The 25,873-nt window shown below is 35.8% G+C and overlaps 4 protein-coding genes and 1 non-coding gene across 6 annotated transcripts in view; 2 read left to right on the forward strand and 3 right to left on the reverse strand.

Moving 5' to 3' along the window:
* Positions 1 to 2,876: 2,876 nt before the first annotated feature.
* Positions 2,877 to 11,852, reverse strand: LOC129799609 (uncharacterized). Its single transcript, XM_055843641.1, has 4 exons — positions 11,641 to 11,852; positions 10,649 to 11,580; positions 5,103 to 5,827; positions 2,877 to 5,036 (listed from the first exon to the last, which is right to left on the reverse strand). Exons 1-4 carry the CDS (start codon positions 11,680 to 11,682, stop codon positions 2,956 to 2,958), a joined length of 3,780 nt encoding a protein of 1,259 aa, XP_055699616.1. The 5' UTR covers positions 11,683 to 11,852; the 3' UTR covers positions 2,877 to 2,955.
* Trnav-uac (transfer RNA valine (anticodon UAC)) lies at positions 10,455 to 10,527 on the reverse strand. Its single transcript has one exon. It is a non-coding gene; the product is annotated as a tRNA-Val (tRNA).
* A 180-nt stretch (positions 11,853 to 12,032) lies between the features above and the next one.
* Positions 12,033 to 17,774, forward strand: LOC129799641 (uncharacterized protein CG16817). The gene is made up of 4 exons (XM_055843718.1): positions 12,033 to 12,172; positions 16,750 to 16,836; positions 16,905 to 17,161; positions 17,295 to 17,774. Exons 1-4 carry the CDS (start codon positions 12,156 to 12,158, stop codon positions 17,435 to 17,437), a joined length of 504 nt encoding a protein of 167 aa, XP_055699693.1. The 5' UTR covers positions 12,033 to 12,155; the 3' UTR covers positions 17,438 to 17,774.
* Positions 17,775 to 17,820: 46 nt separating this feature from the next.
* On the forward strand, positions 17,821 to 23,880 carry LOC129799645 (uncharacterized). The gene is made up of 3 exons (XM_055843722.1): positions 17,821 to 18,116; positions 21,976 to 22,081; positions 22,148 to 23,880. The coding sequence occupies exons 1-3, from the start codon at positions 18,050 to 18,052 to the stop codon at positions 22,248 to 22,250; spliced, it is 276 nt and encodes a 91-aa protein (XP_055699697.1). The 5' UTR covers positions 17,821 to 18,049; the 3' UTR covers positions 22,251 to 23,880.
* Positions 22,232 to 25,873, reverse strand: part of LOC129799610 (synapsin) — a 57,870-nt gene continuing 54,228 nt past the window's right edge. For both annotated transcript variants that reach the window (XM_055843644.1, XM_055843642.1), the window contains one exon: positions 22,232 to 25,547. In XM_055843644.1, the coding sequence (XP_055699619.1) occupies positions 25,125 to 25,547 (423 nt within the window). In that variant the 3' untranslated portion in view covers positions 22,232 to 25,124. The remainder of the gene's footprint in view (positions 25,548 to 25,873) is intronic.

Consider the following 25,873-nt stretch of genomic DNA (forward strand, 5'->3'; position numbering starts at 1 on the left):
TTCTTTAATAATTTTGAATGAACTTACTACAGAAATTTGCTTACTTCTGTGCAAAATTACGTGAAAAAATCAACACAAATGTCGGAAAGGGCACCGTCAGCCACCGTCTCTTTGACAACTGAACCTTTTTGGTGCATTTCTTCAAGCAAAGCAAGCACCTTTTCAAGACATTTTCCTGAGGATTTTCCACAGACAATTCAAAACATAGTCACATGCTTCCAAAACTCACCAGTTTTCTTTTCCAATTTACAAATAACCGATATTCTGCATATTTTTCATAATTTTCTACGAATTATGAAATGTTGCAAAAGTCGCTGGGCGATCTATATTTAGTCTATTTTTACTATCAAATCACGCATTTTAACCATTTCTATGTCACTAAACTAATTCTAAAAACTATTTTCTTTATGTTAACACCAATTTTTATTGAAATTTCATTAATTAAACTTTACAAATTGGTTTTAAAAAGCAATCTTGGCGACGTTTTTTTTTCAAATCCTGGCGACGACGATTACAAAAACAGAAAAACGACTTTTTCCTTAAATGTTGGTTCCTCTGCATAAAGTATTCGTTACACGTAGTCAAGAATCCGCGGGGTGTTCGAGTCAATTTCTCTCGGCCACTAAAGGGCTCGCGGATGGTTCAGTTGTCAAATAAAAATGGCGGATCGTACCCTTTGCGACACTTGTGATGAATGTCGCGCAGAATTAAGCAAATTTCCGTAGTAAATTCATCATATTATTAAAGAAGTGGCAAATGAAGTGATTTGTGGAGAAATTCTGTGATTTCTTCTGTTTTTTTCAGTGTGAAAATTGTACTGGAAAAGATCTTTCAACAATGCTAGGCAAGAAAAATTCCTCAAAAATGGGTTAAATTTCTAGAAACTTTAAAAATAGAATGCAACATCAGCCACTTTTTTAGTGTTGCCAGATTCAACTACAAAAACTACTTCCTGTAGTAGTGGTTCCTCTGGATGTCCTTTTCAGGTCAGTCAGGACAGCAACCTTTTTTCTGATGATCTCGCGTTCACTTCAGAGAAACAGCCATACTGTAAAGCCATGAGGCTTTACAGAGGGTGTCTTCTTGAGAACTCAGTGGCGTGAAACAACGGCCTACTGCACGAACCGTGACTCTCGACTCAACAACCTGAGCCATACTGACTGTCTCTCTCTGCCTATTGTCAGATCGGCAGAGGGCTCTATTGACTGTGAGTTTGAATTGAGCGGCAAACTCTGACCGTTGTCAACTGTTCCTGTGAGGGAACAGGGAACGACAAAGACTTGTCTGAAAGGATGGGTTGCCCATGGGGCGGATTTGGATCACCGTTTAGACATGACTAAACATTACTTACGTTTTTAGTGTTACCACTTACTTACTTAGGTGACTGCAACGTCCTTTCGGGATCGGGGTTTTCAAACTTCCTCCAGTCCTGGCGATTCTCCCATCTTCCTCCAGTAACTTAGCACTCCCAACCGTGTTTAGACACTGTCCACTACTTCCTTCAATCGTTTTCTTGAGCGTCCTCACGTCTTTGTCCCTTCAGGTTCACTGTTTAGTAACTTTCTGGGTATACTTTCAACTAGAATTCGCTGAGCTTGTCCCAACTAGCTGATTTGGCGTGATAGCGCTTCTTCATAGAGGACTTCCATTTCATGGTTTGTTTGAATATGGTATTCTCCACTGTTTCATTCACTGGGTCATAAAACCGTCTCTGCATTCATCTCTCGAAGATTAGTAGCGACTGCTCTTCAACTTGGATCATCGGTATTATTTCTAAACCATAAGTGACTATTAGTCTCACTGTGGTTTTCCTTTTATATGATTTTCGTTGACCGGGAGACGTTTCGAGAACGGAATATTGTTGATAAAATTAACAATAGGGAAATCCGGAAGTCATCGGGAAAAAAACATTCACTCAGGGCAACACATCAACTATCTCCAGAGCTTTCGGTCGGTTGCCAACCCTTAATCAGTGGTCAAGTTTTGCAATCTTTCTCTAAGACTCGTTCAGGGTTTTTGTCAGAATTATAACAGAAACCTTGTAACAGAAGTCTTAGAGAAAGATTGCAAGACTTGACTACTGATGAAGGCTTGGAGACTGGGTCGAAAGCTCTGGAGATAGTTGATTTCACGTCGGTTTATTCCCACAATTGTTAATAGGGCAGGGAAGTGCGTATTCCATCTTTCATCTTCACACTGTTGCCAGAACTCACCGTGGATCCGAGGTATTTGAAGCTTTTGACGACTTCAAAGTTCCAAGAATCAAGTGTGACATTTTGGTGGTATCTTGTTGTCGGGGAACCCGTTGCCGTGTACGTTGTCTTTCCCTCGTTGACTTTGAGTTCCAACTCCTCCGCGACAACGGCTAAGTCGACAAACGTCTCCTTCACCGCTTCCTCATTCTGACTCATATCTTTGGTATCATCCGCAAATAGTGACGACTTATAGAGAATGCAAGATCGTTAGTTGTACCCTGAGATTCTAATGACATGTTCTAGGGCGAGATGAAAGAGAACTGGCGAAATCTCCATTCTCAACAACCTCGTAAGTAAACAAATAACTGATGTACAGTGATTCTGTGTTCCCGGCATTTCTCTAGCACTTGGCGCACATTAAATATCTGGCCCGTTGTGTATCTCCCAGGTCTCCCAGGACAGAATCCTAGTTAGTACTTTCCGATCGCCTTCTCAGCGTACGGTTTTAGCCTTGTTAGTATCAACTTCGACAGGACTTTATACACTGAATCCAGAAGAGCAGTTCTAGTTTTTAGTGTTACCATCTATCTGTTACTTCTTTTTCATCCAAGTAACATCAAATACCCTTTTTTGTTCAGAGAAAACGTCTAAAACCCTATTTTATTGATAAAAATAACTTACACAACCTACAAAGAAAACTTAAGTTCGTTTAAGAGCACTTTCTTGAGCATTATTTAAGCCAAAATTTCTAAACAATTTCTTATTCCTTTAAGCTTTCAATTGAAGATAGCTTACCTTCTGAAGATATCGTTACACTCGATGAATTTCTAAAATTCCTATCAGTAGATTTAATCATTTTACTCCCTGTAATAGGTGTTGATGTCCTATGAATTGGATTTTCTTTTGCGGAGATTTCCGAACCAAGCAGAGATTTCAGAAGTGTATTCGTAAGCGTCGAATCCTCGGCTGAGTATGAACTTTGCTTCTGGGAATTTCTGTCAAGTTCTCTATTGAGAAATTCCAGGAGATTCAGTGGTTTTCCTATTTGAGATTCTTCGGTGACTTCTGTAGCATTGTGCGACTTCTTCCTGGGACTCCTGGCAATATTGCGATCAACGAAACTATTCTCGTCAGCAGGTAGATTCAAGGCGGAAGTTCGTAGTTTCGGATTGATCGCATTGAGTTGAGTTGAACTATCACTACTGGACAATTGCTGATGCTCATGAGTCCTCTCCAGCATACTAGCTGCCCATCTTAGTCCTACTTTCCGAAAATCTGCCTCTAAATTGATACTGCTTCCGGAACTACTTTGAGCTACTGAAGTAGGCTTACAATTTTCCTTGGGAGGCTCAATGCCTTCCTGAATCTCATCTTGACTATTCTCTGGTGAATTCCTGAATGAATGATCCATGATGTTCCGTTGGATCAATTCAGCAACGACATCTGGCAGAGTAAAATCCGAGACACCATTTTCAGATACTGCGTCTTCGCTTTCCTCCTTAGCTGGAACACCTTCTTTCTCCAGAAATTCCTGATAGGTGGGGAATCTATTCATAATCATTTCCCTTGAGAGGTCTTTCAAGTATTCCAGAAACTTTCGATCTTGTTCGAATATATCCGCATCAGCTCCAGTCGACTGTTCCTGCAAATTCTCAGCCAGTCGATGCACATATTCGTCAAAAGACGGAAACTTCTTATACTCAATTTCATTTGATATCCTCTCAATGGCATCTTTAAGGTCCTTAAAAGCCTCTTCAATCTTCGACTGATTACTCACTCCAGAGGTTTGTAACCTGGATGTATCCAATTCGGCAATTGTAGACAATTCATGACTGGAACTTAGTGCATTTCCTGGCCTTGCTGCAGTACTCGAAATCTTCCTGCTACTCGCCTCCAGTTCCTGTTGTCCTTTACCCTTTTCAGGTTTTTTCGATGGCATCCACCTAATTTCTGGGCTGTCTCTCAGCTCCGTCGACGTCACTGGACGCGAAATTGAAATTCCGCTATCTTTGCTCATTCCAATGGTCTTGCAAGTTGTTAAATTTGTATTGTCAATATTTCCAGATGGTCCTTCGTCTTTCGTCAAACTGGTCGACTTTAGTTCAGACACACTGCTCATATCCGTGCCACTTTCACCTGGCGCCGCCATATTGGGGAAGTCCTTGTACTTTGTCGATGTATTTCCATTGTCACTTCCAGAGGACATTATAGGAGTTGCCGCTAGGAGGCGATTCTTCTCGCTGCGAACGTCATTGATCATCTTTGACAGTTTTTGTATTTTCCTCGTGTAAATCTCAGCATATTCAGCGTATTTCTCTCTCAAATCCTCAGGATCCTGGACATTGACGCTTATTGGTTCTGTTGCTTTCTGTTGCTCTTCCTTTGTTTTGTTCCTTAATGACGACCCGAAATCTCGCCCTTTCTCCGCCCTAGAAAGATCTCTCGAACTTGCTTTGGCAGCCATCTTCTTTCTTCCCTTAGATGACTTAGGTTCGGCTCTTTGCGGAATGTTTTCAACAATTTCAGGTTCAATATTTGCTGGAACATTAACAACTGAACAATTGGGTGTTGGAACCTGAGTCCCGGAACTCACACTCAACTGATCAACTTCCGTCCGAGGCATCTTCAGCAACCGAGTAATATACTTACGCATCAATTGTGATTTCTTATCATCAGATCGTTCTGTTGTCACCTTCGAGCCTGAAGGTTTCACTTTCTTTTCTCCAGGACCCTTTGCAAATAACGCGAAGTCATTAAGAATCGCTTCCGGAGGACTGCGATAAACTGTTGAACCTGAACTCTCTGAATTTATTGACGAAATTGTGTCAATAAGGATTTTGCCTGCAAAAAAGCAAGATATCATTCCCTTTCCCCATGAAAAAAAAAACGTCAAAATATTTCTCCTACCTTGTTTCTCAGGAGTTTTTGGATACTTCTTTCCCAACGCATCGGAAAGATCCTTATGGAAAACCGAACGTTTCTTCTTCCTTTCAGTGTTCAAATCGGTAATTTCTTCTGGAATCCTACTCAAATTCCCAACATTTGGTGTATCCTTGACATTTATCACAATCTGTATCTGAGGTTTTTTCTTCGAATTGGATTCCTCAGGATCCTTCACAGTTGACACAACTTGCACCTTCTCCGATTGCCCTAGCGTCTGTATCTCAATTTCATCTCCAACTGAATCAGAAGCCTCTTTATCCACAATTTCTGATTGCACTCCAATATCCCTCTGTTTTTCTACAATTTTCGCAAATTTATCTTCTTTCACTTCATCGTTCTCCTTGTCCTTCCTACTCATTATTCCCTCTATAATTTGTACTTTATTTTCATCGAGTTTCTGTAGAATCTTCCCCAAAATATCCTTTAAATTTAAATCTATGTCGATGTCATTGTCAGTCTTTTGAGCAATTTTTTTCGATGTCTTTTTCATTTCTAAAGCCTCCGATGAATCAGCACTTCGTGCTACGAAATCTTCATCAGCTTTCGATGTGATTTCACCTTCAATTGCATCTCTTCTTTCAGAATCCTCCTGATCCAGGAGTTCATCAACTTTTGAGAGCAAATCTTCATAATTTCTTCGAAGACGTTCTTTTTCTAAAGCTTGAGTAGATCGTATATTCTCCAGCCGTCTGGTAAATACAAACAAGGAATAATATTTTTAAATTAAAGGATCGCTGGTATATGGCTAGGGATAATTATACGCGAAATTGCAAACTGATTTCGACGCTTGAAATGGAGAAAACCGCCCCATTAAAATAACTAAAATAGGCAATTTTTGCTCTAAACGATACATGAAGAGAGTACGGCCTATTCGATGATTGTTAACCCAGTTGATGGTCAAATTCACCAACCCTAATCTTTCTTTATTATGACAAGCTCACACCCTATAACTGTAGAAAGGATTTGTATTAAGGATTGGGAGTTAGTTCATGTTGGATCGTCGTATGGAATAGATCCTAAAGAGGAACGCTAAGGACTCTGGAGAATTATATGGCGGTCAAGGACCAGTTATCCACGCGATTGACTTAAGGGCTCCGCCGGCTCCGCCTTTACAGATTGTCTGACTAATCTAACAATCTGAAGATGGACATTTTTTTTAGCACTTTACTGTTCTCAAGTAAAGTGCGTATCATTACCATAAGGTCACTTTGCAGAACTAAAATTTTTTTCTGTATTCGTTTTATTAATTTTTTTCTGCAAAATACTTTGAATTGAATTAATTGACAATAGATTATTGTAATTTTTTGACACTGCAACGGCTCTCCCATATTTCCATTGAAGAAATGCTGATTTTTATGCTTTTCCAGTGTATCAAAACCATAAGGTCACTTGTCAATAATCACATTTTCTTCTGTATATATTCTTTTATTTAATTTTTTTTCCACAAAATACTTTGATTGGATCATATTTATGATAGTTTTTTGACAGTGAAACATCTTTCTTCAATTTGAATTGAGAAAATATCAATTTTATATGTTTTTGATCGTAAAACTACGATAATGTCAATAAATTCTTTTGTAATGTTATTATTCGAGGTAATTTTTATGCAAATCTTTAAAATTAGTGATTCCAACGTTTTTCTAAAGTATTTCAAGAATGTGATTAGGCATACTATCGATTAAATTTTCGATGATCTTATCTTCAGGCTTGTTCCAGGTATCCAAAATTGCAGATTTTAACTGCAAAACGTAAGTCTATTGGCAAATATCGGCGAAAATATGGCAAACGAGAATCCCCCAAATATTCTTAATTAGATTGAGGTCAGGAGTTCAAGAGGTCAGGTGGTCATGCCAAGATTTTAATATTCTGAGCTCGGATCCAAAATAAAGGTTTTGCGCTCACGTGGATTCGAGCATTATTCTGCCAGAATGAACGTCTTACGGCGTTATCACACTTGCACATTGAAATTTTAATGTGATTCACATTAATTGTCGCTTGTGAGCGTCCAAATATGTTATTTGTGTCTTTGAGTCACTTAATATTTGGGGTTTTTCTATTTATTGATAAAGAAGTGGACTTGGCATGCAAAAATAAGTTTAAATTTACCTAAAGCATAAATATTTTTCACATTAAAAAATTAGTTAGAAAATCGCATTAATTTTTCGCATTAATGCTATAAATCAATTTATATCAAATTTTGCGGGCCAAGTCTACCTTTTTATCAACAAATAGATCAAATTTTGAATATAAAATGATTCAAACACATAAATTACACATTTGGACTCTCACCAGCGACAATTAATGTGAATCATATTAAAATTTTAATGTGCAAGTGTGATAACACAGTTAGCGCCGGTTTACTGAAATAAAAGATAGCAGACCATATCTGTGATCTTCAATATAATTCTGGTTTTTCGAATAATGCTCGAAACCATAAGAGGCCAAAACCTTTATTTTGGACCCGAGCTCAGAATATTAAAATCTTGGCGTGACCACCTGACCTCTTGAACTCCTGACCTCAATCAAATTGAGAATATTTGGGGGATTCTTGTTTGCCATATTTTCGCCGATATTTGCCAATACACTTACGTCTTGGAATTAACGCGATAACGTTATAATTCTAACGTTATAATTCTTGCGAGCTAGACATACTCAAATGAACGATATGCATGGTAGCAATATTTTCAACTCAAAAGTAGAACAACTGAGTGTTCGTCTGATATATGAATACCCTGTTCCAAGTTGCCAATTGGCATTGATCGTCCATTTATTTATGGATGTTTTTTTTGTGTGGAAATTCTCTATGAAAATTCCACGCCATTCTTAAATCAATTTTTGGAATTTCGTAATATTAAACCACGAAAGTCACTAAAGCCGTTGCATGGAAATTTCCACGGAGAATTTCGTGGAAATAAAGAGGATTTTTCCGAATTTTTAAAGGGCTGACTGCCGATTATACGTTAATAATCCATAGGAAAAGCCGTGGAAATATTCGTCAGAGAAAAGTTCATGGAAACTCGCGGACATTTCAAATTATACGGTCCTATACAGAGTTCCGCAAACGTCCCTGGAACGCTAGGAAGAAATTTAGCGTCAAATATTCCATCTCGGAAGCTTATGCGGATTTTAAGCGGTAAAATCCAGGGAACTCTACGCGGATTTTTAGCGGTAAAATCAGCGGACATGGCAGAAAAGACTGCTGGAAATCCAATGGAATCGCCACGGTCGTTGGCTATAGGGAAGTAATTTTTTTTTTAATCCTTTAACTACGAGACACTTTTTATGAAAATCAACAATAAAAATTAAACTGGGAAACATAATCATTGATAAGTCTTACATCTAACCTTGGAAAGTCCAACAGTCTGATTCGGTGTATTTTGTGCTTCTAAGAACGATAGGGACAAAAATAGCCCAAAAATTTAAGTATTTTTTCTGACAAAACCAATGAATAGGGTAGAGTCAGCCCTTTTGGCCACCTAAAGTAAAACCACACTGTAAGACAATTATGAGTTTATTTAGAAAAGGAAAATGGGTGTTATTTTGTGACCTCTAATCTAACGATTCAGAAAACCATATTTGATTTCGTATCAATTTGATTAATTTTAAGTTATTGAAAGAAATTCTCGACAAGGTAAACAATCACCAAAAAAACATGGGATTCTTAAGAAACTTGTTAATGTTAAGACAAATTGTTTTGCATTATTTCATATTTTTGATGAAAATATTTGATGTTATTCAATGAAAGTCCATTTCTTAATTAACTAAATTTTATTGTGATATCATCCTTAATGAGATGTTCTCAGATTTTCTAACAAATTAAATGAAAATCGGATGTGGCTAAAAGAGCTTACTTTTTTCGGCTGTGTAAGTACTTTTGGCCATTCATTTTCCCATACATTTTACACGTGGCGCACCTCGCGGATTTCAGCAAAAACAATCGTGACTTTTGACTGATTTTTACATCAAATAGAAAATGTGCAAAGAGTCGTTTAAAATACTCTAATAATAACATAAAATTAGTGTTAAATAAGAATAGGACTTGTGCTGTGTATTTGTGAGAGTTTTCGAGAGCTATTTCTTCTGTTATTTTATTAAAATTCTATTGGAAACAAGTGTCCAAAAGTACTGAAACATGCATAGTTGCATAAAATGCATTTTTCACTAAAATATCCAAAAAAATTGGGAATCCTCTTAGATTATTAGGAAGAAACGGCTTTAAGGTATCTTTGTACAAAATTTCATTTTATTTAAATAAAGATTATAAAAATTATAAGCACATGAAACCTTAAAGTGGCCAAAAGTACTTACTCCACCCTAATATTTTTCGCTTTATTGAAAAATCTTACGTATGAGTATCGTAGTTTTTAATTCCAAAAGGGCTTTGCATAATAATAATTGGAAGTATAAAAAATAAATCAAAACAATTTATGAATTTGAGAATTTCAAAATTCATCCATTTTTGAGCTTAAATATTTACTACATATCAAATAGCTAGAGACCTGCAAAAAATATTCTAGATTTCTTCAACCTTCTACTTTACAATTATGTACAGACATAGAAAGAAATAACTTTAGGTAGTCAGGAAAAAATATTTTCTTTATGGGAAACCGGTGTTCCAATCGTCCTTAAAGGGTTAATGAAAATCTCACGAACAGCAGAGTGCAAAGTCACACCCCCGAGTGGAAAGCCACCCGCAACGACGGTACTCAAAGCATTTAGTAAATTTACTTGAATTTTCATACCATTATTTTCACAAAGTTCACCTGACATAATCTCTTTACTTTTAACCAATATTCGGGAATTTTTGGGACTCTGAGAATCCCGGGACCCTGAAAATTCCGGGATCCCAAAAATCCCGGGATTCCGAAAATCCCGGGATCTCGAAAATCCCGGAACTCAGAAAACAGAAAATTCCAGGATCCCGAAAATCCCGGGACCTCAAAAATCCCGGGATCCCGAAATTCGGGATTAATGAAATATTTAAATCCCGGGATTTTGGAAGCCCTAGGGAGGGGGTAAATTTTTCAACCGAAGCCATTGAGGAAACAATTTTGGTGGTCTTTAAAATGACAGAAAAATGAGTGGGATGGGGGGGACTATGCACCAAGTTGCAATTTGCACCCGATATACTTTTGTCGAAAACCGCAAGTCGATATCTCTTCCCGTTCTCTCTTCAGAAGCTTTTGTACTAAAACCAGGATAAAATTCGTGAAAAATTCTTTTGGGAAAAGTTTTTCACAAAAATAATTTAAAATTCGGCTTTTTTGGTTCAGAAATGAAATAAAAGTTAAATTAAATAAATGAAAAAAAAAATCTTGGTTCCGTCCAGGATCGAACTGGAGACCTTCTGCGTGTAAAGCAGACGTGATAACCGCTACACTACGGAACCATGAGGCTATCGAGTGTCAAAAATCTGTCTCATCAAGCCTTCAAAGTGTTGATATCTCAAACCGTTTGGTCTCCAAGGCTCAAAAGGGAAAGGACAAAGAGCATTCTAAGAGAAAACTTACCTTCTTTCTCGGTTTTCCACCTCCCTCATTTTTGCTAAACACTTCTCCTGATGAACTACTTCTCTGGCCTTTTGAATGGCATTCTGCTGATTCCTCGATGGTCCAGCCTTGCTGACAATGCCCTGTGAAGGAATGTAGTGTTTGTGGAAGCGATTTCCATGGTGATAGTAGTGCACTTTCCGATTGACTGGGCCAGGACTCTTTGTGATTTTCTTCTTCTCAATTCTGCCTGGCGCTTTTTCAGGCACTTTTTTGACTGTCTCCTCTTGGAGACTCTGGCACAAATCCCTCGATGGTGGGCTCCTGGACAAGTGCAGATGGGAATTTGTGCTTGGATTGGTGGTAAAAATGTCTTCTGCGAGGTCTCTGGGGCCGCATTTGTTCTTGATCAAGTTGGAAATGCCCGAAAAGTAGCTTTTTGTGAAGCTTGAAGGGAGATTGATAACTTCATCTGATTGCTTCCTTTTCAGAGGATCCTGTGTTGATTTTGTCTTCATGAGCTTTGAAATCTCAAGAGAGATATCATCAGAGATGTCTGAGGAGCTGATTGTCTGAAGATCATCCACCAAAGTGCTGGAATCGCTATCAGAAGAAGACTTTACCAACTCAATCTCTTCCTTTGGAGACGTCTGAATTGCTCTGTTTATGCTCTTTTTTGGGACTTCTGGCTCTTTTCTCCTGCCAGAAGAGCTTCTGCTCCTGAATTTATTGGGAACAGCTGGTAGAAGCATCTCCTTCTCAGCTGCTGCATGAGCTTCTCCAATAAGAGACAGAGATCCCGCGAATTGTTTTGATTTCTGCTGCAACTGCCTCCTTTTCCATTCGCCCATTTCTTTAGTCCTCTGAGCCTTGATACGCTGTTCCTGCTTCTGTTTCTCAGACGTCACCTTCTCCCGGATATTGTGAGCTATATTCTTGGACTGCTGTCTCACCTGATCACAAATAAATCGCCAATTAATCTTCATTCAAGATTCAGGGACACTTTCACTCACCTGTTTCAACCGCAGAAGGCGATTTTGTTCAGTATCACCCATACCTCTTCGATTTTCATCAAAAAACTCTTCATCAACACAACAAGGCACTTCTTTAAGACACTATAACTACAAATTTTTCATCATTAACTAACAATAAATACAGGAAAATTGCATTTTCACGCGCAAAAACCAAAAAAAGACGCCAACACAAAATGTCAAAATTTTCGTTCAAATTTTAGTACTAAAAAAGTTCGTTGAAAATGCATTTTGAATTTTGTATAGTCAAGACACGTGAAACCCTTCATCCAAAGGGAGAAATTGCATAGAAACATACGCCATCTGGCGTTAAACAGATAAAACCCGAAGGAAAATTTATCAATGGAGTTCCGTGTTGATACACCAGCGCTGCATGATGAGTACTAAAAACAAATAAATGTGAAGTTTAGGAAGGAAAGGAACCTGTAGAAAAATTTCTCAAAAACCTCACGTTTTGATAACAATTTAAGTGAAATTTTCAAATAAATTCTCAGAAAATGTCACCAGGAGCAACGTGAGTATTGACTTCATTGTGGGATGCGTCTGAAATGGGAGTTTGGTGCAGTTTTCCCAAGAGCACGAAATGTGACTGGGCTTTGTTGGCCCGGCGTCCATTTTCTATGCGGAAACCAATCGATATACATAAATTCCGGCCTTTTTTGCTCTGTATGAAAATGTAGATTATCTGAGACGTGATAAGAGAATTCCAGGATGAGTTAACATACAAAAAAGCATGGAAAAAAATGAAAGGGATGTTGCAGGTGGTGGAAAAATAGGAAATCAGGGAATGTGAGGTTATGTTTCGCGAATCTTCTAGCAACCAACAAACGCATGGCGCACTCCATGCAAAAGTGCAATATGTTTACGTTTATACGTTTTATAATTTTGGATTAAAAACAATATCGGATTAGATTAATCTGGGACTGGCATATAATGGAACGGCAGGCTTTAGGTAGATTTCCGTTTTTACTATTATTTTGGATCCTTTATGGTTTATGAACTTGAAGATTCGTTCAGTATATGAAGATTATCTTAATCTCCTTTGCTATTTATTTTTAAGATGTCCTTTCTTGATAACATCGAAAAAAGGCAAAAGGTAAAATTTGGGCAAAGGTAAAATTTTAGTTATGCCACGCCACGCCCATTTATAAGTCACGTGCTATCAGAAGCATGTAATAGTAAGGGCTCAGACTTATGGCCTCTAGGGGAAAGCTCGCTACCTTCGGACGGTTTATGCTTCGCTTGAATTTAGCCCATTATAATATTATATTTTAATAGTTGGTTCAATGCCTCACATTTTCAGAAAAAGTTTTGGATTAAATCCTTGAGGAACATAGAGGAAATATTGAATTATCCGAAGCTTGAGTCGTCCGAAGGTAGCGCGCTTTCCCCTATACACTAGAGATATTTATGTCCATATTAAAACAAACTCCCTACGCTGGTGTAGGAAAAAACTTCAATATGAACAGTAATTTCTCTAATGCACAGTAAAAAAAATTACAACCACTATCGTTGGTAATTTTTGCACGAGCACTATGGTTGTGAGGTTTGTGTATTGGAAATGTTGTGTATTGGCAATGTTGTGTATTGTCAATTTTATAAAATGGCTTCCTGTTTATAATTTTGATATTAAAGCAATTTTGTTCAGTTTATGTGTATTATCTGTGAAAAGTCTCTGTATTAAACTAAGAAAAAAGAGAAAAAAGGAACAAAAAAGAGAAAAATATGAAGAGAAAGGTCTGAGACTTGAACCCATAACCTTTGCGTTGATGGTCTCACGTTTTCCGGCTGCGCCACGAACTCGCTTACTTCTCTTAAGCAAATGGCCAAGAGTTGCAACGTAAATTTTTCTAATTTACGTGATGCTTCCTCTGTTTTCTGTTATTACATAATTATTCCTCATTTTTTTACGACTGAGACATATTTTAAGAATCCAATGAAAGATTCTAAAAGACAATTAGACAGTTAGAAATGCGAAAAATGTCTAAAATCTTAGAAAAATTGCAATAGTAAACAATGAAATTTTGACAGGTCTCACACAAATTTTCCCTTACACAAATTTCATTACACAAACATAATTTTACTAGCATTATGTTAGTATCGTACTACAAATATGATAGTAATTTTTCAATTTACAACTAAAATGCTTGTGACATTACACCACTTTTCCCATACACAACCTTATTTCTCACACAATTTTTTACTGTGTGTGTAAAGGCTATTATGCTGATCCTCGAGAATACATTCTGTAAAATTTAAGAATAAATATTTACCTCAAACTACCATGCGAAGGACGTTAGGATTATCAATTAGAGGTCCATTGCATAAATTTTCTCTACCTAATCATCCTTTTCTGTAAAATTTGACAAGCTAAATATTCTCATATGTAAGCGTCCAGGCGGTCTTCACAAAAATCACATTTACTGCGACAATAAAGGTTTTATTTATTTAAAAGTGCTATAGTGTCCTCGGTAATAGTCTTATAAACATCTCTTGAAAGTTTGAACTCATTTTGACTCTTCGTTTTGTTGCTATTCCAAGTTTTGTGTGACAGGTCAGAGAAAAAGCAACAAAAAATATTTGTGTAAAAAAACTCATTTCTAATTTCCATAAAAATACCGATTTTAAGTTATATGACTAAAATAAATTTATTCTCTACTGAAAGATATGTCATTTTACTTTGTATATTTTATTTTAAAAAAATTTAAAAAACTAAAAATGTGAATTTGAGAACCAAAGAATCATTTTTTTTTTATTTTCTCACCTAGCGCTTAAACTAAAAGAGATAATAAAGAATGGATGGTTTTTTCGACTTTATTGGATCATAATTATCCTAGAAAACATTGTTTTAGAACTTTTTTCGCATATTAAAGAAAACACCGTTACAGGGTTAAAATTTCTGCATCCGATAATAACATCTTTATGAACTACCTTTAGTACATTTACAATACTCTTTTATGGTGTCAACGATTTCCATTCATTTTCAGCTGATTTTTTTTTAATTATTTTCTATGTGAATATTACGTTAGAATTTGACGTTTGCTAAGTTCGGTAAGGAGAAAAATATCCGCGGAGAAAATGGAAATAGTATCGGCGAATTAGGAACGGTTGGGCGAATAGGCATTAGAGCGTTTCAACTAGGAAAATTTTTTTTGGCACTATTCTGAGGGTGCTCTACATGATGAGACAAGAAAGTTTTTCTTCTACGACCATATGATCAGACGCTGTTTAGAGGTGGCTGAACGACCTTCTCTGTAGAACAAATTTCTGATTTTACCGGATTTTACACTACAGAGTGGGTTGTTCAGGAATAAGAAATTGTTTAGAAATTTTGGCTTAAATAATGCTCAAGAAAGTGCTCTTAAACAAACTTAAGTTTTCTTTGTAGGTTGTGTAAGTTATTTTTATCAATAAAATAGGGTTTTAGACGTTTCCTCTGAACAAAAAAGGGTATTTGATGTTACTTGGAAGAAGAAGAAGTAACAGATACAGTAGACTCTCACTCAATCGGCTCTTTTTCAATCGGGCGTCAAATTTTGTTGACAATTTTCACGTTTAATATGAACCCGTCAAATAATATCTGCAGATATCTTTAAGATTTCTGTAGAGAAAATCTACACCTCTACAGAATATCTGCAGATAAATTCTGTAGATATTCTTACGAATTTTATTTGGGCTTGGGACAAAATTCGTCAGAATATTTCGGCAGATTTATGACGAATCTCTGATGAATTTCTGTAGATATTCTGTAGATTTTTTCTACATTCCAGACTTTCCAGACAAGATGTGTCAGAAGAGATGGAAAAATTTTTCACTGAAGTTTGCAAAATTCTATAGAGTTATTCTTAGTGATATCACGGTGTTTATATAAAATAAAGAATTCTGCGACGCCGTGTTACAAGTAGAGAAAAGTGAAGTGAAAACTTTAAACAGAGTGTCGACCAAAATTTCGTGTTTTTGTATCATTCGATTGGTGATTTTTAAGAAATTAGTATTTTTGCTCGCAGTTTTTTTACTTATCTAAAATGTGTACTCGGTAATGCTTGTTAAGCAGAGCATACAATTTTCTTTATAACTTCTACAGTTTCTTCATAAATCAACAATATTTTTGTGAAGTAATGGAGGTTATGCAGATTTTCTATGGAGAAATTCTGCCGAGAATCTGCAGATTTTCTCTGAATGTACTAGAATATACCGTTAAAATTCAAAAAACCTCCGAGTAAAATCGGCAGGTAGAGCAATGATTTGACGGGAAGCTAATTCGCTCAAATTCACTGTAGTTCTTCCTATTTTATCGTGATTCTTTATAATTGAGCGCTTTTTGTGCAATTTACATAGGCTTTGACGCCCAGATCTATCGATAAACCGGATGACATCTTGCCCCAAATGCCCAATTGAGAGAGTCTACTGTATATTTTTTTCACCCCCCAAAATTTCCCTCCAAAACGCGCCGTGCGATTTTTTCATTTTTGGATATGTTTTAAAGATTACCCAGGTGGACAATGTGTGAAAATACCGTTGCATCATTCTTAATAACGAGTTTTCAAGGTCAAAGATTAAAAAAGGCTCTAGAGAACGCATTTATCAGGCAAATTCGGTTCATGTTTCCCGGCTCGTTGGACAAGTCTTCGAATTTCCGATAAAACTGAATCGGTTCCAATCGGTTTTAAACCGGTTCATAACTTATAACTAATTTTTATACAAAATTCAATTATATTACTCCTGCGGTGTATTTTGGTAATTTTTTAGATTGATTTATAAATCGGTTCAAATCGGTTGTGAACCGTCAATAAACCGGTTATGAACCGATAAGTAATTTTCGTCCGAGAATCGATTTTATTACTCTTTAAACTATTTTGTTTAATCTTGAATCGGTTTAAATCGGTTGAGAACTGGGAAACGGTAAATGATGCAAAAGTACTTTTGAGTTGTAGCATCGAAGTCACGAGTTCGAGCACTTCACAAAGCCTGCGGACGCTTTGCCACTCCTTTTTTTTAATTAATCCTGGATTATTTTCTTAGCGTATTAACGGACTCATACAAAATTGCAACAAATTCTAAAATATTGTCTTTATGTTTTTTTTTTAACAGAACGACAGTTCCACCTGTAATTTGGGCCCAGCGAAATGATCTTCTCTATCTCACCATCAATGTTGAATGCAAAGATCCAGAATATAAGTGAGATTTTTGTTTAGTTTTATTTAAAGCGAATTGAGAGTAATTGCAATGTAATTTCCTTTTGCCAGGTTCACTGAAAATACAATGAGTTTCAAGGGAACCGGAGCCGCAGATAATAAACAATACGAAATTTCCTTTACATTTCTAAAGAACATCAATCCGGACAAGGTGACTCGAAAGGATGCCACGAGGTGCGTTGAGTTTACAATTCCCAAAGCAGAAAGTGGCCCATACTGGGCAACATTGACAGATGATAAGAAAAAGCCGCATTGGCTCAAAGTAGACTTCAACAAATGGAAAGACGAGGGATCAGATGATGAATTTGGTAAGAAAGGGAGAGAGAAAATGCTGAATCAGCAAGTTGCTTGAAATATGTTTCGTGTTTCATGAAACTTGTTTCACGCGATTTCTTGAAATTTCAGTGAAACATTTGAATTTTTAATTTTAATTTCTTGAAGATGGTGGAGATTTCATGGATGGCGGAGACTACGATGGAGACCTCTCAAAATTAATGTTTAAGTCCGATAGCAAGGATAAGCCATCATTTGGCGATTTGGACGACGAAGAAGACTCAGATGATGGATATCCGGGACTGGAATGAACAACTTCTTTAGTATCTTAATCTCGTATCGTTTCAGAGAAGATGAAAAAGCCACAATTTTGTTTGTGTAAAGATTTAAATGCGAGATGTATGGAATATTCGGTTAATAATAACGGCTGAATTTGGAATGTACATCAAAAAAATAAGAGAGAAAGAGAGAGAGATGGGAGTTTTCAAAACTACAAAATATACGCTAGGTTAGTTGATGTACGGATTTCAAATATCACAATGGTTTATTAGAGGATACAAGAAAAAAAAATTGTAAAATACGTTGAAAAAAATAATAATACGTCTCAATTTAAACAATAGCCAAATAAATTGACCATTTCGTAAATTATTCACTGGTTTCTCTTAGTTCCTTTTGAATCTGGATTTGAAGGATTTTGTGCATGGGAACGCAAAATGGATTTCTTGGGGGGAATTTTTCCAGGATGTTCTCTGCGTTTGATCAATATTTTCAAACAAATTCCTCTTGTGCTTGAGTTCATTTTTAGGATTCCTCGATTATTCCCCAATTGCTCCTGTTTCATCTGCCAAAATTTGTGAAATACAATCCCAATTGCCTTTTTTAAGTGATTTAAAAGAAAAAAAATAACAATTTGAAAAGTTAAAATGAGCGAGTCCGTGAAAAATTCGTGGCATCAGCAGCTCAACATTCCAAGGCGCTTTGAAGTTCCATGTGAGTATTGCAAAAAAGTTTTACGTAATAAAAATTAAAATATTTACTTTAAATTATTTATATTTTTCTTAATATTAATGAATCCAAAAAAAAACATTGGTTATGGAAGCTTCATTTATTTAATATAAAAAAAGTAGAATTGCAACTTTATATTAAGTCAAGGGCGCTATTAGACTCGGACCTGAGTTTTTTTAATGGAAAATATCCTTCAGTTATTGATTTATTTATTAATTATTTCCATTGAGTCAATAGAGATTTTTCGCAAATATTTCAAAATGCTCGTATTAATAACGATAAGATAATTTCGTATTATCTGCTCAAGTTTTTTTTGTAACGATATATTTTGAATTTTTTTTTGAAAAAATTTAAAAATTAATTTTTCTCAAAAACCCCATTATCAAAAATTTTCATTTTTTTACTGTTGATCAGTAACATTGAGTAATACTACATTCCCTGAAAAGGCAAGCTTTCACTTTTGTGCTTATTTTTTTTTTAATATTCAAAATTTCATAACATTTTCAAAAAAGAAAAAATTATCAGTTAAACTTAAAATTTTCAGTACAATTTTTCAGGGAATACAGTACTCCACAATACTTATAAACAGTTAAAAAATCAAAGTGTTTCGAAATCACGTTTTTGAAATTTTTTTTTTTTTTGATTTTTCAAATGAAAATGTATTTTATTGACAAATTTACAACTTTATGGCTCCGCCACACCTTTTAGATCAGGAAAATTTCATGAAGTCGAAATGCGGATCCCCTTTCTTTCTCACATGTTTTGCATATGTCTATCTCATTCTCTCGCACTCTTCTTCTTCTCTTAAACATCACTCCAAATTCAATTTAGCTCAAACGAATTTGGTATGCGAAAGAATTATGCAAAACATATGAGAAAGAAAGGATCTCGAATTTCGACTTCATAAAATTTTCCTGATCTAAAAGGTGTCCATTAAGATATTTTTGACAAAAAATACATTTTCATTTGAAAAATCAAAAAAATATTTTTTTACTCTATACTCTATACTCCATATCCTATCGGGAGTTGACTCTATCGATGTAGTCAACCCCCGATAGAGTCAAACTCCAATAAAGTCAACAGCTATTTTCTGACTACGAACTCCGATAAAGTCAACTTGGATTTAAATGACTCGGATAGAGTCAACTTTTCCTTTATTATTGAATTAATACTATTATATGAGATTTTATTATGATTTTTTCGAAATTAAAATCAGTGTTTTGTAACGTGTAACGTTTTTAACACAAGAAAAATATTTAAATGGTAATATGATAAAATTAGTATATTAATCGTGTAATCAAAATAATTTTCTTTTCGTGATTTTAAGCGTTTTGATTTGAAGTTCTCTTGTTTTAAGATTTTTTTTTGATTAAACACATGATCGCAATGTAAGGAATTTTTGTGCCATCATTAATTTAAGATGTAAGTGCTGAACGGTTAAAGATATTGACTTGGAGTCTTCGGACGACCCCCCATAAGTCAACTTAATGATTTATTAATACGATTTTCTTTTCACCTCGTCCTTGCCTGAGAAAACCAGTATGACGCGATTTCTTATAATCATAAAAAAACGAATCTGATGGTGAAAGGGAGGGGTAGGAAGGAAATGAGGCTCATAATAATAATCATCAGGTTTATTTATTAGGGAATCAACTGAAGACTCCAAGTCGATATCTCCAACCATTCAGCGCCCATATTACAGAACAAGAAGAAAATGAGAAAAAAAAATGGTTTTATTGCTCTTTTTGTGAAGTTCAGAGCCATAGTTAGTCGTAACGAAAAAAACAACTATCAATATCATCTTTCATACACTAAAAGTTAAAAAAAATCCAGTTAATAACGCCAGTTGGATTAGAATTTTGAATAATTAAATATCTACCGCAGCTCTTCTAAAAAAAAGTGAAAAAAGAAATCTCTAAGACACCATTTCCTTATCTTAATAAAGTGGATGGACCTTAATATTACCACTGAAGATGGAGAGTGGTTTATACTTAAGATATTTACTATTAACAAAAACATTCCGTAAAATCATCTCTTAATCTTCAACTTTTGCCCAAACATACGACTTTTTTGGGCCAGAGGGTGAAGAATTTATGGATTAATTAAATAATATGCAACTATTCGTTTGAAATTTATCAATGATCTAGTACAAACAAAATAATATCCCTTTCTATCAAATTTTCACATTTTAATTGATTTTTTCGATTGATTTAATTGATTTTTACTTCACTCCACTAGAGAGTATTTCCACAATCCATTTTTCAAATTCTTACCGTCCTAGTTTCCAAACGGCGAAAGATATTGACTTCCGGCCTTCGGTGACCCCTCCATAAGTCAACATTCTCTAGCGAATTAACTTAACTCTCCAACCCCTCCAAAAACATATTAGGTGAGATTCTTAACAATCTCACCTACTATAACCCTAACAAAATCTTATGTCCTCCGATCGGTCCTAAAGTTTGCTAGAATGTGTTTGGTCACTTCCTGATCACGAATATATGGGGGGCTAAGTTACGTTCCCGGCCGTCCGGCCGGCTGTTCTTTGGAGCTTAATAGCTCCTAAACTAAGAAAGATATCGACTTGCGGTTTTCGGCAAAGGTTATATATCGTGTGAAAATTGCAACTTGGTGCATTGACCCCCACTCCCCACCCCTCCTTCCAACATTTTGAATACGCCCTTTTTTTATTTTCTCAATAGCTCCGCCCCTATGGCATTGATCGGGCTCAAATTTTAGTATGTTATAGCTAGGCCTTATAGATTTCGATCAATACCAAACTTAAGGTCCTCCGACCCCCTGACCCGAGCTATAAGGGTCCAAAAGAAAATTCTTAAAATGACCATAACTCCGGTTCTAATTGTCAAAATTTAAAAAGTAAGGGAGTTTTAAAAAGCTCTCGTAAAATGCCACTTCCCCTTCTAACATCATAAGTTCATAAAACCACCGCTAGAGGCGCTGTTATTAAAAAGAAGATTTTTCAATTTTCTAAATTAAATAACTCAAAATTAAATTAAATTATTTCTAAATTAATTTCTAAATTAAATAATTGACCGGCCTCTATCTCCGGTTCTAATTAACATTTTGAGCTAAATTTTAGGTTTTTGGTTTCGTCTCGAAGAGCACTTTCAGATGGAAGTTCAAAAAGTCACCACAGGTGGGGCTGCGATAGCGTCAAAATTCATCAAAATTCAAACTGATTTTTCTCAAAAACTGTGTTCTAGTCTAGTCTATGAGGTTTCTAAGAAATGGCGTGGGTTCGCTGTGGTTTCAATAGAACCGGAGATATGAAGGGTCAAAGTTCACGAAATTCAAAAAATCATATCTCCGGTTCTGTTTGACCTATTTTGATGAGTGAGGGCTCAAACTGCTTAAACGAAAGATCTCACCAAATGCTACAACTTTCTAGAACATTTGGACTTCGTGGGACCAACACGAAGATAAGATAAGAAACTTAGAGAACTTTCAATCCATCAAAAAGCTTAATCACGAAAAGAAAATTATTTTGTTGAAAAATGATTTACACGGTTAATATACGAATAAATACATAAATATTTTTTTCAGTGCTTAAAGTGTAACGTTGATACACAATAAGACTGGTTTTTATTTCGAAAAAATCACAATGAAATTATATAATATTAATAGTTCAATAACAAAAAAAAAGTTGACACTATCGGAGTCAATTTGAGTCTAAGTTGACACTATCGGAGTCCGTAGAGTCAAAAAATAGCTGTTGACTCTATTGGAGATTGACTCTATCGGGGGTTGACTCTATCGAGGTCCCACTGTACTTTTAAAATTGGTTCGAAAAGGACACATAATAGTGAAATATTTCATGTTGCTACAGACTTAAATTCGAGATACGGAGTCGAGAGAGAGGACCTTCATCCGCAATATCGTACGACCAATTCTGACTACGGTTGGCACATTCCACCACCGTTGGATCCACAAAGGTGACAGATATTGCAAACTTTTAGGAATTTTTAGTCGCATGCTTACTGGACCCAATACCATTGCAGATACTTCCCCCTGAAGCAGACCTTCACGTCCCAATTGTCCAAGAGTGGAATGTACAGGAACTACTCATTAAATACACAACTGGATGGCAGTTACATCCAATGAAGACTTCTTAAACTCTTTATTTTTCCTCTTCTTTGGAACCCATTATTAAGTTTTAACAATTTTTCACAACACATATTTTTTTAGGGTATGTTAATTCATCATAAACGGAATAAGAGTTTTCTTTTGTAGTTATGCATATTATGTATTGGTTAGGTAATTTGATAGGTATCATATGAATATTTAGGTATTTTTTTTTATACGGAAAATGTGTTTTCTTTTTAATTGTTCTCATTAACGTCGTTTTAATCAAAATTCTGCAGAAATCTTCTGCAGACATTCACAAAAAAGTTGTCGCATTAATATTATTTTATGCAATGTATGAGAAATATTTCAATTAATATTAATTTTATTACTTATTATTTGGTATTAAGTAGTACAATTTGCAATAAGCATAGATTGGTAACATTGAGTACATTATTTACTTTTTTTGTGTAAATCTTATCAATTACTAAACTTTTCTTTTATTAACTTTTTCAAGTGCAATAATACTTGTTTATTTTTTTTTTTGTGAAACTCTCTATGTGACTTGTGATTCTTTTTTTTTCAACTATTTCCAAGATGTGCGCAAAAACCAAAGGAAAACGTAAACAATGATAAATGTTCGTTGTTATCTTATTGAATTTATTGATTTATTCATTGATGTTTTAATTTATTTGAAAGGATTTCTTTATAAAAATTACTTTTAACGGAAAAGCAATTTAAAGAAATTGAACAACAATACTGAATATATTTTTTTGTAATTCATTATTACGTAATTCAGTGAATATTCTATAGTTTCACATTATATATTTCTAAATATTTCTTGTAACAGTTTTTAAATATTTTTTTTTATCAATTTATCAAATACTTGTTTGTGTTTTCAAAACAGTTAATATTTTCTATATATGGCTTATTTTATATTGTCTCATATGATATAATAATTGCTACGAAATGGTTTAAGATTTTTCTGGGAAATCCTGGGAATAAACCTTATTGCTCTTTTTGAATTTTACCAGAAAATTCTTAATCCTATTTTTTTTACATCTGGCTCTTTTATTCTGACATGTAATAAATCTACATTGAACTAGAAAATATATAGAGGCACAGTTAAATGAGGAAAAATGACTGATAAATTATTTCTAAAAAAAAACTTTAAGAGGACAATTTATTATTCTTTTTCCTAAAAAATTGGTGAGACAAGTTCACATCATTCGGTGGTATCATTCAGAGACTTGTTTCAATTTCAAGTTTTCCGATTTTCTATTCAGGAAAGCACTCTGTCATATCATTACCTCTCTCTTTGATTAAAAAAAAAGCCAAAAATTAAAGCAGACTTTTTGCTACGAGATTCAAAAACTAAAACAATCAAATACGGATTACTTTTTTCCATTTTACACCATTTAATATTCGCGCAATTGCTTCAATGCCAGGAAGTATAATAAGCATAATATTTATATCACAATGAGAAAGAAGCTTTGGGACAATGTTTCAAAATCTTTTTATCCTGCAGAAGTTTAAGAAACTTCGTCCCAAAAGCCTAATTCTCAGTGTTTAAAAGCGATTTGCAGATTTAGCCAACATTTCAAAATATTGTATTTTCTTTTTTTGTTTCATCAATAAGTCCAATAATAAATATGATTTTAGGATGATACTACAATGTTTTTCTTTTCTTTTGCTGCTTCATGCTGTGAAACCCGGTAACTCACGAGGCTGATAGGTTCAATTGCTAACAATAGATCTGCGGGTCATTGAAAATTGGAATTATGCTTAAAAAGTTGGTATTATACTGGAACAGTTTAAAGAAAAAAATAGTCTTGTTTTTTTTTATTTAAGATCATAGTCATCATCAATAGCTCCACTCCATTTGGATGTAACTGTTGACGTTGTAGTCGACGTCGTAGTTGTTGATGCAGCTCCACCTGCCGGTGAGTCAAAGTCCTGAAAAGCAGCGTTCTGAATCCCTTCGTAAGTTTTCGTTGTGGCGAAGTCAGTGCTTCGGTCCGACGAATAGGATTTCGTTTCTTCTCGCCTTGTGAAGATATTGTCAGATTCAGTGCTACTCTGACTCTCGCGACTGCTGTAGCTGTATTTGCTGATGTTACGTGTTGGTGCTCCGCCAAAGATTATCTCAGCATCGGTACTTCCAGATCGTGCATACCTTCCAGTTGAAAAGTGCGCAAGATCCGGCTTAGATGTACCGAAGATTAGTTCAGCATCGGACTTCATACTCTCCGATCGACTATAGGAAGGATTTGAGTCCTTCTTCTTGAAAGCTTCGCTGCGATTTGTTGCAACAGCTATTGGTACGGGTGTCTTGTACTTGCTAAAAATGTCACTTGAAGAGTCTGTGTCAGCTGAACTTGGTGGTGGTGTTTCAGTCACTAAAGGTTCACTAACTGGAACAGCTGGAGGTATATATCTACCCGTAGTCTCATCCCTTACCCCTTGTTGCTTGTGAAAGCGATCTTTAATTATATCATCCAGCGTCTTTTCGTCATCTTTGGGCGCATCAGCTTTTGATGGTACTGAATACTGATAGGTGGTACCCTTAGACGTACCTGATGTTGTATTGAGTTTGTCAAATGGATTAATCCTCTCGGATGATGGTCGTCTTGTCTCCTCCTGCGTATCTGCTGTTATATTCCTGGAAGGGCTAGCAGAAGGATTTGTACTGTAAGAAGAAACATTCGATGATGTACGCGACAGATCTGCACTACTGCTTCCACCAGATGCTACTTTTCCGGAATCCATTGTAGTTTCTCCCTGAACAATGCCGTTATCAGTTGATTTGGTGGGAGCAGTTGTTATGACTCCACCTTCGCCTAATCCACCAAATAGACTACTAGTGTCACTAGCTGCCCTTCCTCTTTGCTGTTTCTTCTTAAACGCCAAATCCTACATATCACCGAATATCCCGGCAAATGTCTTTCTCAAGTTTTTCATCGTGTCCTCTGCATCTTCAACCACAGAAGACTGTGACTGAGGACGCTGACCACGTGCAGTTGCTGAAGCACCTGACACATTGGATGTCTGAGATGTTTGGGAATCGCGTCGACTGGCAGAACTGAGTGTTGGTGCCTTCTCAGTTGGCTGATCGGGAATATCAGAAGTGCTACTGATACTTCCATGACGCCCAATAGATCCTACGCCTGGAGTTGTGCGTTCTGGAATTGGCGGAGGAGCTCCTGTTGGAGCTGGGCGAGATCCCAAAACACCACCAACTGATTCTTCAGTTGGACTTCCACCAGCACTTCCGCTGCGCGATGAGATTGAAGTTCGCGACTGAGTCTTAGACATCCCAGGAGGACGGCAGACATTCTAAGAAGAAATTCATCATGAAAAATCAAGGTCTGTTTCGTGCAAACATTATGGCGGCCTAACGAGCTTATGATATTTTACTACCCAGCGAGCACCAAATGCTAACCGATGTTCAATTCTGCTGAAAACGTATAGTTAGATCTCACGATCATAAATCATATATTAAGTGTCCTCATTTTTGAATCGACGCGACATTAGACTGTGGAAATGTTTATATTAATTTTTCTGAGAATTATCTTTCAAAGTTTTTTTTTTTGAATTGAATTGAATTTTATTGTCATCTCTGTTTTTTTCCCACCCCCCATGCGGCCATCGCCGTCTTAGCG

The sequence above is a fragment of the Phlebotomus papatasi genome, chromosome 1 (genome assembly GCF_024763615.1).
Source record: "Phlebotomus papatasi isolate M1 chromosome 1, Ppap_2.1, whole genome shotgun sequence".
Lineage (NCBI taxonomy): Eukaryota > Metazoa > Arthropoda > Insecta > Diptera > Psychodidae > Phlebotomus > Phlebotomus papatasi.